General features: G+C 43.0%; 1 protein-coding gene across 1 annotated transcript in view; it reads right to left on the bottom strand.

The window, feature by feature from the left end:
* Positions 1–13,192, bottom strand: part of CACNA1F (calcium voltage-gated channel subunit alpha1 F) — a 1,139,147-nt gene that overhangs the window by 301,367 nt on the left and 824,588 nt on the right. Inside the window, exon 36 of the mRNA XM_069209307.1 lies at positions 1,148–1,275. Within this exon, the coding sequence (XP_069065408.1) occupies positions 1,148–1,275 (128 nt within the window). The remainder of the gene's footprint in view (positions 1–1,147; positions 1,276–13,192) is intronic.

The following is a 13,192-nucleotide window of genomic DNA, read 5'->3' as shown; positions in this document are numbered from 1 at the left end:
AAGGAAGATTTCAACTCACTTTGAGAAACTACAAATTGAGTAGATCTCTCTTACTATACATAGTTATATGTTGGCCATTTCCGACAGCTAGTCTGTAATTTCCAAGTGGCTAGATCTCAGTTACTTTGAAAACTACTGGATGAGTGGAACCATCTTGATGTATATAGTAATGACTGGTGAGATTTTACTCAAGTGTACTTTGCACAGCATTTATGCTTGTATAATTGTGGCTATTCTCACATTTTGCCTAAACTCGTGTGTTCCAGTAATCTCAGACTTGCAGTGACATAGCTTGAGCACTCTTTGCCATAACACATGACACGAGACACTTCCCCTACAGGTCACTCTGGTGTATGTGTCCATACACCGTCTCCAATGCTGAAGTATTATATCCCTCACTACTATTAACTTCACACCTAGGTGCAGCTACAAACAGATAAAAGAACAGCTCTGGTCCTCACATATGACTTAGAGACATTACCAATTAGACCCACACTCTCCCATCCATAGCACTCCCATGGGGAAGCATGCTACTCATCCACCAATGCTCTTCAGTGCTTTATAAGGGGTATGAAACGCTGTACATGGTACAGTTGGAAGACATGAGTCGAGTGGATCTCACCTTGAATAGAGTTAGTTGGAAGAGCTCATTCTTGGAAGTAGAGATCAGGTGTAACGAGAAGGTGGTAAGAACTGAACTGATCATTCTTACTTTGAGCAGTACAGGGTGGGCAAATGTCACTTTTTTCAATAATATGGGTTTGGTGGTGCAGGTTGGGTGATACAAGGTGCGCACATTTCACTTTCTGTAATATGGGTATAGTGGTACAGGGTGGTAGGATCGCACTGGGTACTGTTGGTTTGGTGGGACAGGCTGATTGGTTCTCAATGAGTGGTGTGGGTTTGGTGAAATAGGTTTATTGGATCTCACTAAGTAGTGTAGGACTGGCGATATATGTTTGGTTGGATCTCACTGAGTAGGGTGAGTTTGGTGGTAAATGCTGGTTGGATCTCACTGAGGCGTGTGGATTTGATTGGATCTCACTGAGTAGTGCGAGTTTGGTGGTGCAGGTTGGTTGGACCTCAATGAGCAGAGGGGGTTTGGTGTTACATGTTAGGTGGTACAAGTTAAGGGGATCTCACTTACTTTGCCTCCGGATCATATTCAGACCAGATCCTCTTGAACTCATCCAGGTGATGCGGACCCAGAATTGACCAATCACGTGTGAGGTAATCAAAGTTATCCATAATGACCGCCACAAAGAGGTTAATGATCTGTAAAGATAATGAGATATAAGAGGGGAGGAGAAAGAGGAGAAAAGAGGAGCAAAGGATTGAGGGGCCAGAGGGAAAAGAAGGAGAGAGCAGCCAGAAAAGACAGGAGACAGACAGGAAGAATGTGGGTTAAGACACAAAGTGGTAGGAGGGGAAAACATGGAGCAAGATTAATGGAAGTAGGTGGGCCAAAGGAGAGTGCGTAGGAGTCAGAAAAGACAGAGGAGGAGAAGGAGAAACCAGAAAGGAGCAAGGAGGAACCACAAGGCCGTAATGAGTAAAAACGGTGGTGAGAAAGGAGGAGCCAGAGAGAACAAAATGAGAAGCCAAAAGGAGGGAAAGCAATATCAGGTGGGAGGCAGGTAAGGCCAAGGGGAGGAATTAGGGTGAGAAGGTGAAAGAAAAAAGGGATCAAACATGAGAGAAGAGGTGTTAAGAGTGGAGGAGGAAGGTACCAGCAAGGGGATTCAAGAGGGGGGAAGGAAGTACCAGAGGAGAGGAAGGAAAAAGCATAGTGGAGGAATCACGAAACACAGATATGGGAAGTAGGGCAACAGGGAAGGAAGATTCCGCCACAAAAGAGTGAGAACAAAACAGAATGAGAAAATAGAGGTAGAGACAGAGATAAAGTAGTGAATATCAAGTAGGTGAAGGTGAGAGACAGAGACAGGATTGAGAAATATCCTAAGCAATAGTGCAAAATGTATCAGTGAGGTGCTGGTCAATAGGATGTTGGTCAGTGATGGGTCAGTCAGAAAGAAGTCAGTCTGTGAGGTGTCATTAAAAAGGAGAAAGTCAGTGAGGTGTCTCTCAGTGAGATGGTGGTAAGTGGGAATCTGTCAATGACTAAGCAGTCTAAATGAAGAATCAGTCTGTAAGTAATTGGCCTGTTGGGGCCCTTCTGTGAAATGGTTGTCAGAGTGAGTGTGTCTGTGAGGAATCAGTGTGAGGAGTTGCTTTGCGGACGTCCTTCAGTGAGATATTAGTCAGTGTTTAAGTCTGTCAGCAATTAATTGGTGCGTGAGGAGTTCATCTGTAGCAGTCGTTCAGTTATATATTAGTCGGGGAAGTATGTGAGTGAGGAATCAGTCTGTGAGGAGTTGGTCTGTGGGGGTCCTTAACTGAGAGGTCTGTCAGTGAGCTATGACCATAATACATCTCTCCACAACACTCTTCAGTGGTTCCCAATAGATGCTTGGCCCATCTAGAAAAGAGCTTCACTGGAACTCCAAACACCATACAGAAGCTAATGGGCTGCATAAGTTATTGCATGGGTGTATGAGTGGGTGACTCAGTGGGTGGATGGGTGGATGAGTGGGTGTGTAAGTGACTATGAGTCTGTGTATACCTCAGTTGTGTATGGGTGAGTGAGTGGTTATGTCAGAGGCGTTTTCACTGAATGAATGTCTGTATATCACTACTTTTATGCATCTGTGAATAAATATGTGATTAGATGTGTGTGTGTTTGTATACAAGAGTTTGCATCAGGAAATGAGTGGGTGTATGACTGTGTAGATGATTTCATATAAGATGCCATCAGTGATGTGGTGTCACTGACCAAGTCATGAGTGTTGTAATGTGTGATGTCATAAGTAGTGCATTACTTGAGCGCAAGTTATATTTAGCTCAGGTAACTATAACTGCTACATATTTCTATGACTAAATTCCGTCTATAACTATAACGTCCATGTAACCTTTGTTTTTTTAGTATATATATATATATATATATATATATATATACACAGATATATGGAAAATGTCACTTACCCAGTGTACATCTGTTCGTGGCCTTAGTCGCTGCAGATTCACATGCTGTGCATTAGTAGTCCACCATCTAGTGCTGGGCTCGGAGTGTTACAAGTTGTTTTTCTTTCTAAGAAGTCTTTTTGGAGTCACGGGATCGAATGACTCCTCCTCCTGGTTCCATTGCGCATGGGCATCGACTCCATTGAAGGATTGTTTTCCCGCAGAGGATGAAGGAAGGAGTGATAGAGTATAGAAATACAAACAGATGTCCATGCAAATATAAATGTATATACATATGTACAATTGTTAAAAACTTAAATGGCTACAGGCTCCCGGGGAGGAGGGAGGGCACATGTGAATCTGCAGCAGAACATGCCACGAACAGATGTACACTGGGTAAGTGACATTTTCCGTTTGATGGCGTGTGTAGCTGCAAATACACATGCTGTGCATAGACTATGAAGCAGTTACTCTTCCCAAAATTGCAGTGGCTAGCCTGTAGGAGTTGAAGTTGTTTGAAATAATGTTCTTAAGACAGCCTGGCCTACAGTGGCTTGTTGTGAGAAAACATCAACACAGTAGTGTTTTGTAAATGTATGGGGAGTTGACCATGTGGCTGCTTTACATGTATCAACCATTGGTATGTTGCCTAAAAATGCAATTGATGCACCTTTCTTTCTTGTAGAATGTGCTTTGGGAGTGATTAAAAGTTGTCTTTTTGCTTTGATATAGCATGCCTGTATACATCTAACAATCCATCTTGCTAGACCTTGTTTTGATATAGGATTTCCTGTATGTGGCTGTTGGAAAGCTACGAAAAGTTGTTTTGTTTTTCTAAAATCTTTGGTTCTCTCTATATAGTACATAAGAGCTCTTTTGAGATCTAGGGTATGAAGAGCTCTTTTTGCCACAAAAAAGACTGGCAATTCCACTGTTTGGTTCATGTGAAATGGAGATACAACTTTTGGTAGAAATTTGGGATTTGTTTTAAGTACAACTTTATGTTTGTGTACTTGGAAAAAAGGTTCTTCAAGAGTGAATGCTTGTATTTCAATAACTCTTCTTAAAGAAGTAATAGCTTCCAGGAAGGCGACCGTCCATGTTAAAAATTGTATTTGACAAGAGTGCATGGGTTCAAAAGGTGGTCCCATGAGTCTGGTAAGTACAATATTTAAATTCCAGGAAGGAACAGGTTGTGTTCTGGGTGAAATAATGCGTTTTAATCCTTCCATGAAGGCTTTTATAACAGGAACTCTGAATAGAGAAGTGTGATGAATAGTCTGCAAGTATGCAGATATTGCAGTAAGGTGTATCTTGATGGTTGAGAAAGGCAAATTTGATTTCTGTAAATTAATTAAATAGCACACAATATCTTGTAAATATACTGTAAGTGGATCAGTGTTTTTAGATTGACAGTAGTAGACAAATCTTTTCCACTTGTTTGCGTAGCATTGTCCAGTAGTAGGTTTATGTGCTTGTTTAATTACTTCCATACATTCTGGTAGAGGTTTTAGGTAACCAAATTCTATGACTTCAGGAGCCAAATCGCTAGATTGAGTGCATTGGGGTTTGGATGCCTGATTTGACCTTTGTTCTGTGTTAACAAATCTGGTCTGTTTGGGAGTTTGGAATGTGGTACTACAGACAGATCTAGAAGTGTTGTGTACCAATGCTGGCGTGCCCCTGTTGGTCCTATAAGTACCATGGTGAGTGACGTCTGACGTACTTTGTTGACTAGAAGGGGAAGGAGTGGGAGAGGGGGAAAAGCGTAAGGAAATATCCCTTGATCCACAGAGCATTGCCCTTGGATAGGGGATGTGGGTGCCTGGATGCGAAGGTTTGGCATTTTGTGTTTTCGCTTATTGCGAATAGATCTATGTCTGGTGTTCCCAACTTTTGAAGTACTTGGGAGTGAATCTCCCATTTGTGTGTTTGTTGGTGGTTTCTGCTGAGGAGATCTGCCAACTGATTGTCTATATTGTGCTAGTAAATTAATTTGATTGTGAATTGTTTGGGCTAGAAGGGACAGTTGAGATGAATGTGTCCCTCCCTGTTTGTTGAGATAATACATGCTTGTCATGTTGTCTTTCATTATGAGAACATTCTAATGTTTGAGAAGAGGTTGAAACGCTTTTAGGGCAAGAAACACAGCTAATAATTCTAAGGGGTTTATGTGCAGCTGTTTCTGTTTGACATCCCGTTGCCCTTGAATGGTCTTATTGTTTAGGTGAACTCTCCAACCAATTATTGGTGCATCTGTCGTAATTATGGTTTGAGGCACAGGGTCTTGAAATGACAACCCCTTCATTAGATTGCTGCGATTCCACCATTGAATGGACATATGTGTTTGACGTTCCATCAACACTAGATCTTGAAGTTGACCGTGTGCTTGTGACTATTGTTGTGCAAGGCACTGTTGTAAGGGCCTCATGTTTAGTCCTGCATGTGGGACTACTGCTATGCAAGATGCCATCAGTCCTAGAATCTTCCTGATAAATCTCACAGTGTATTGTTGATTTGGCTGTATGAGTGGTATGAGATTTTGGAAAGCTTGTAGCCTTTGTATATTTGGATAAGCTAGGGCTAGTTGAAGGTGTGACATTTGGTAGCTTAGAGTGAACCCTAGGGTGTGCAAGGTTTCTGTTACATAACAAGTGTGTTTTTGGCATTGTATAAGATTGCTTGATTTTATTAGCCAATCGTCTAGATATGGAAAGACATGGATGTGTTGTCTTCTTAAGTATGCTGCTACTACTGCTAGACACTTTGTGAATACTCTCGGAGCTGTTATGCTAAATGGCAACACCTTGAACTGGTAGTGCTTTCCTGCTATGACAAACCAGAGGTATTTTTTGTGAGCTGGATGGATGGGTATGTGGAAATACACATCTTTGATATCCAGAGCAGTCATGTAATCTTGTTTTTGCAGTAGTTGAATAGCATCTTGCAGAGTTACCATGTGATGATGCTCTGACAGGATGTATAGATTGAGGTTTCTGAGGTCCAAGACGGGCCTGAGGGAGCCGTCATTTGTGGGAATCAGGAAGTATAGAGAGTATACTCCTGTTCCTTGTTGAGAACGTGGAACTAATTATATTGCTTGTTTTAATAGAGAGGTTGTACCTCTTATTGTAACAGAACTGTATGTTCCGGGGACAATTTGTGATATCGTAGTGGGATGTTTGGAGGGGTGGAGATTAATTCTAGACAATAGCCATTGCGGATAATTGATAATACCCAGTTGTCTGTGGTAATATTTTGCCAATGAGAGTGGAATTGCTGTAGTCTCCCCCCCCCCAGGAGATGTGTGGAGTGGAAGGGAGGGAAGGAAGTCACTTCCATTTAGAGGTTTGGAATTTACCTCTGTTCCTGAAATATTGACCTCTATAGGATTTTACCTCAGTTCCTGAAATATTGACCTCTATACGATCCTCTAAACCCACCTCATTGATACTGGGTTTGTTTTCCCTGCTTTGTTTGGGAGGTGGAAGCCTCTGAGGATCGTGGCTTAAAACCTCCTCTAAACTGTGGTCTGCACAAGGAGTCTCTATATGGGGTGGTATATAAAGCGCCCATTGCTTTTGCGGTATCTGAGTCCTTCCTCGGTTTCTCAATAGTGGTGTCCACTTCTGGGCCAAAGAGGTGCTTTTTACCAAAAGGCATATTAAGTACTGCCTGTTCAATTTCTGGTTTAAAACCAGAGGAGCACAGCCATGCATGTCTTCTAATTGTGGCAGTGTTTACACTCCTTGCAGCTGTATCGGAAGCATCGAGGGCAGATCTTATCCGATTATTGCTGATCGCTTGACCCTCTACCACCACTTGTTGTGCTCTTTTTTGGTGCTCCTTTGGGAAATGCTGTGTAATGTCTTGCATTTCATCCCAATGGGCCAGTCATACCTGGCTAGAATTGCCTGAGAATTGGTAATTCTCCACTGATTTGATGCTTGTGTGGCAACTCTTTTCCCAGCTGCATCAAATTTTCTATTCTCCTTATCAGGAGCGGTAGCCCTCTTTCTTGCTGCACTGACTACTACTGAGTCTGGAGGGACCTGGTGAGTGATGTAATCTGGGTCAGTAGGCGCCGGCTTATACTTCTTATCAATTCTAGGGGTGATAATCCTAGCTTTCACAGGTTCGTTAAAAATTTGGTCTGCATGTTTAACCATTCCTGGTAACATTGGTACCTGGAATGAGTGGAAGACAGAGTATCAAATAAAAAATCTTCTTCTATTGGCTCAGAATGCATGGTTACTCAGTGATAAGCTGCTGCCCTAGATATTACTTGGGTGTATGCGGTGGTGACTTCTAGAGAAGGTTTTAATGGGTAAATGTCTGGGTCATTGTCCGGAATGGGATCAGGGTCATAGAGATCCCATGGCTCTGCCGTACCTCCCTGTGAATATAAAGAATGTGTTGGAGAAGGCGCTGGTAGTTGCACAGAGTCTAGTTCCTCTTGGAAAGCCAGCTTTCTTTTGGTTTTTAAAGGAGGTGCAGTGATGATTCTTCCTGTCTCCTTATGAATATGGATTCTGGATTGTCTCTCCTCTATAACCTGTAATATAGGTTCAATCTCAGGCTCTTCCTCAGACGTCTTATGAGATTCCATGATTGGTCTTGTAATCTATCTTAATTTTTTGGAAAATCCTTGCTCCTCTGTATATGAGGATTTTTTCGGCTCCCAAGTGTGTAGTTTTTTGGTCCCGAAAAAGTTGTCGGAGGTCTCGGCTCCGAAGCCAATTGCCGAATTTTCGACTCCGAAGAATTGGGTCTTTTACTGGAGTCTGAAACAGTGCTTTTAACAAATTTGCTTGACTCCGAACCCGAAGGACGGTAGCCAACAGTCTTTTTTCAGGCCGAACCACGGCCTTCTGGCAGGGGTGTACCCAAGACCTTTAAATGTTTTTGTGCAGGGGTGTAGGTGCAGACATACTCACATGCTGGCCAGCTATGATGGGTCTGTCGTCTTCCGATTCCTGTTCGGAGTCTGTGTCTCGAATGGAGACTGATGTCTGCGCCTGCTCTTCTTCCATGACGTCAAGATGTTTGCTGCTTTTGGATGCCATTTCGAGTCTTCGGGCTCTGCGATCTCGGAGGGTCTTCTTTGATCGAAAAGATCAACAGGCCTCACAATCTTCCTCCCGATGGTCTGGAGAAAGGCACAAATTACAAACCAAGTGTTGCTCTGTATAGGGGTACTTCACGTGGCACCAAGGGCAGAATAGGAATGGAGTCCGGTCCATCAGGCTTTCTACGTGGTAGGCCTGAGTCGCCCCAAAGGACGGAAAATGAAGGTTCCGACGGTACTACAGGTTCGATGCTAGATGGGAAACATAATCGAAAAAATACTGACGAATAAGAAGGTTTTCTGAATTGAAATCTCAGAGCAAGAGGAAACACGTCCGAACCCGACCACGGAAAGAAAACAATCCAACAATGGAGTCGATGCCCATGCACAATGGAACTGAGAGGAAGAGTCACTCGATACCGTGACTCCGAAAAGACTTCTTCGAAGAAAAACAACTTGTAACACTCCGAGCCCAACACTAGATGTCGGAAGAAATATGCATAGCATGTGTATCTGCAGCTACACATGCCATCAAACATATGGAAAATGTCACTTACCCAGTCATCTGTTCGTGGCATGAGACGCTGCAGATTCACATGCTTTGCACATCCCGCCATCTAGTGTTGGGCTCGGAGTGTTACATGTTGTTTTTCTTCGAAGAAGTCTTTTCGAGTCACGAGATCGAGGGACTCCTCCCCTTTCGGCTCCATTGCGCATGGGCGTCGACTCCATCTTAGATTGTTTTCCCCGCAGAGGGTGAGGTAGGAGTTGTGTATTATAGTAATAGTGCCCATGCAATGGAGTAAATATGTATGTACATAATGTAGTTTAAAGTGATATATTTACAAATTTACAAATGTTCAAGATTAACTTCGAGACGGCTACAGGCTCCCGGGGAGGCGGGTGGGCGCATGTGAATCTGCAGCGTCTCATTCCACGAACAGATGTACACTGGGTAAGTGACATTTTCCGTTCGATGGCATGTGTAGATGCAGATACACATGCTTTGCATAGACTAGTAAGCAGTTATCTCCCCAAAAGCGGTGGCTCAGCCTGGAGGAGTTGAAGTTGTTTGAAACAAAGTTCTTAATACGGCTTGACCTACTGTGGCTTGTTGTGCTGTTAACACATCCACTCAGTAGTGCTTGGTAAACGTATGAGGCGTAGACCATGTGGCTGCCTTACATATTTCAGTCATTGGAATGTTTCCTAGAAAGGCCATGGTAGCACCTTTCTTTCTAGCTAAGTGTGCCCTTGGTGTAATAGGCAGTTCTCTTTTTGCTTTGAGATAACAGGTTTGAATGCATTTAACTATCCATTTAGCAATGCCTTGTTTGGAAATTGGATTTCCTGTATGAGGTTTTTGGAAAGCAACAAATAATTGTTTTGTTTTCCGAATTTGTTTTGTTCTGTCAATGTAGTACATTAACGCTCTTTTGATGTCTAATGTATATAGTGCTCTTTCAGCTACAGAATCTGGCTGTGGGAAGAACACTGGTAGTTCTACTGTTTGATTCAAGTGGAACGGTGGTATGACTTTTGGTAAGAATTTTGGATTTGTTCGTAAAACTACTTTATGCTTCTGTATCTGAATAAATGGTTCTTGTATGGTAAATGCTTGTATCTCACTTACTCTTCTTAAAGATGTGATGGCAATTAGAAATGGAACTTTCCATGTTAAGTATTGCATCTCACATGAGTGCATGGGTTCAAAAGGTGGACCCATGAGTCGTGTTAAAACAATGTTGGGGTTCCACGAAGGAACTGGTGGTGTTCTTGGTGGTATAATTCTCTTTAGGCCTTCCATAAATGCTTTTATGACTGGTATCCTAAACAATGAAGTTGAGTGCGGAATTTGCAGATAAGCTGAAATTGCGGTAAGATGTATTTTAATGGATGAAAAAGCTAGCTTTGACTTTTGCAAATGTAGTAAGTAGCTTATGATGTCTTTAGCGGATGCGTGTAATGGCTGAATTAGATTATTATGGCAAATAATAAACAAATCTTTTCCACTTATTTGCGTAGCAATGTCTTGTGGTTGGTTTCCTAGCTTGTTTTATGACCTCCATACATTCCTGTGTAAGGTCTAAGTGTCCGAATTCTAAGATTTCAGGAGCCAAATTGCTAGATTCAGTGATGCTGGATTTGGATGCCTGATCTGTTGTTTGTGTTGAGTTAACAGATCTGGTCTGCTTGGAAGCTTGACATGGGGCACTACTGAGAGGTCTAGTAGTGTTGTATACCAAGGTTGTCTTGCCCAAGTTGGTGCTATGAGTATGAGTTTGAGTTTGTTTTGACTCAATTTGTTTACTAGATATGGAAGGAGTGGGAGAGGGGGAAAAACGTATGCAAATATCCCTGACCAACTCATCCATAACGCATTGCCCCGAGACTGATCTTGTGGGTACCTGGATGCGAAGTTTTGGCATTATGCGTTTTCTTTTGTTGCAAAAAGGTCTATTTGTGGTGTTACCCATTTTTGGAAGTAAGTGTTTAGTATTTGGGGGTGAATTTCCCATTTGTGGATTTGTTGGTGATCCCGAGAGAGATTGTCTGCTAACTGATTCTGTATCCCTGGAATAAACTGTGCTATTAGGCGAATGGGATTGTGAATCGCCCAATGCCATATTCTCTGTGCCAGGAGGCACAACTGTGTCGAGTGTGTTCCTCCCTGTTTGTTCAGATAATACATCGTTGTCATGTTGTCTGTTTTGACAAGAATGTGTTTGTGGCTTATTATGGGTTGAAATGCCTTCAACGCTAGAAATACTGCCAGTAGTTCTAAGTGATTTGTGTGAAACTGTCTCTGCTGAGTGTCCCATTGTCCTTGGATGCTGTGTTGATTGAGGTGTGCTCCCCACCCTATCATGGAGGCATCTGTTGTTATTACGCATTGAGGCACTGGGTCTTGGAAAGGCCGCCCTTGGTTTAAATTTATATTGTTCCACCATTGAAGCGAGGTGTATGTTTGGCGGTCTATCAACACTAGGTCTAGAAGTTGACCCTGTGCCTGTGACCATTGTGATGCTAGGCACTGCTGTAAGGGCTGCATGTGCAACCTTGCGTTTGGGACAATGGCTATGCATGAGGACATCATGCCTAGTAGTTTCATCACCATCTTGACTTGTATCTTTTGTTTTGGATACATGGCCTGTATTACATTGTGAAATGCCTGTACCCTTTGTGGACTTGGAGTGGCAATCCCTTTTGTTGTGTTGATTGTCGCCCCTAAGTATTGCTGTGTTTGACACGGCTGAAGGTGTGATTTTGTGTAGTTGAGTGAGAAACCTAGTTTGTGGAGGGTTTCTATGACGTACTTTGTGTGTTGTGAACACCGTTCTTGCGTGTTGGTTTTGATTAACCAATCGTCTAGATACGGGAACACATGTATTTGCTGCCTCCTGATATGTGCAGCCACTACTACCAGGCATTTTGTAAAAACTCTTGGCGCAGTTGTTATTCCGAATGGCAACACTTTGAATTGGTAATGTACCCCTTGGAATACAAACCTTTCTGTGTGAAGGATGTATCGGTATATGGAAATATGCATCCTTTAGGTCTAGTGTTGTCATGTAGTCTTGTTGTTTGAGAAGTGGGATTATGTCCTGTAATGTCACCATGTGAAAGTGGTCTGATTTGATGTAGGTATTTAACGTTCTGATATCTAATATAGGTCTTAGAGTCTTGTCCTTTTTGGGTATGAGAAAGTACAGAGAGTAAACTCCTGTTCCTTTCTGTTGAATTGGTACTAATTCTATTGCTCCTTTTTGTAGCAACGCTTGGACTTCTAGTCCTAGAAGATCCATGTGTTGTTTTGACATATTGTGTGTTTTCGGTGGGATGTTTGGAGGGAATTTGAGAAATTCTATGCAATAAACATGCTGGATAATCGCTAGGATCCAAGTGTCTGTTGTTATTTCCTCCCAATGTTTGTAAAACTTGGTTAGTCTCCCCCCCCACAGGTGTTATGTGTTGGGGATTTGTGACGTGGAAGTCACTGCTTGTTTTGAGGAGTTTTGGGACTTTGGAACTTTCCTCTACTCTTTTGGAATTGTCCCCCTCTATATTGTCCCCAAAAACTTCCCCGCTGATTTTGGCTCTGATAAGTGGGCCTTGTTTGTGAGGTTGTGGGTTCTGTAGTTTGTCCTCGAAACCCCCCTCTAAACTGCGTTTTGCGAAATGTGCTTCTGCTCTGTGGGGAGTAGAGTGCGCCCATGACTTTGGCCGTATCAGTGTCCTTTTTAAGTTTTTCGATAGCAGTGTCCACCTCCGGCCCAAACAACTGCTGCCCGTTAAATGGCATATTTAGCACGGCTTGTTGTATTTCTGGCTTGAATCCTGACGTACGCAACCATGCGTGTCTCCTTATTGTTACTGCAGTATTTACTGTCCTTGCAGCTGTTTCTGCTGCATCCATTGCTGACCGTATCTGATTATTTGAGATACTTTGTCCTTCCTCCACCACTTGTTGTGCCCTTTTCTGGAACTCTTTGGGTAAGTGTTCAATGAAATGCTGCATTTCGTCCCAATGAGCCCTATCATATCTTGCCAGCAGTGATTGTTGAGTTGGCAATGCGCCATTGGTTGGCCGCTTGTGCTGCAACCCTTTTCCCCGCAGCGTCGAACTTGCGACTCTCCTTGTCTGGAGGTAGTGCGTCTCCCGAGGTGTGAGAGTTTGCTCTCTTGCGAGCTATCCCTACTACCACAGAGTCTGGTGTTAATTGCTGCGTGATATATACAGGGTCTGTTGGCGGTGGTTTGTACTTTTTCTCTACCTTTGGAGTTATGGCCCTGCCCTTCACAGGCTCCTGAAACACCTGTTTGGAGTGTTTTAGCATTCCAGGTAGCATAGGTAAGCTTTGGTATTGGCTATGAGTGGAGGATAGTGTGTTAAACAAAAAATCATCCTCAATAGGTTCTGCATGCAAGGTGACATTATGAAATGCCGCTGCTCTTGACACCACCTGTGTGTAGGCTGTACTGTCCTCAGGTGGTGACGGCCTCGCTGGGTAACAGTCTGGGCTGTTATCTGACAATGGCGCATCATAAAGATCCCATGCGTCGGGATCATCCTGACTCATTCCAGTATGAGTTGGGGATTGC

Source organism: Pleurodeles waltl, chromosome 10 (genome assembly GCF_031143425.1).
Source record: "Pleurodeles waltl isolate 20211129_DDA chromosome 10, aPleWal1.hap1.20221129, whole genome shotgun sequence".
Taxonomy (NCBI): domain Eukaryota; kingdom Metazoa; phylum Chordata; class Amphibia; order Caudata; family Salamandridae; genus Pleurodeles; species Pleurodeles waltl.
The sequence above is the reverse complement of the archived record's forward strand: the minus strand, read 5'-3'. Positions and strand labels throughout refer to the sequence as shown.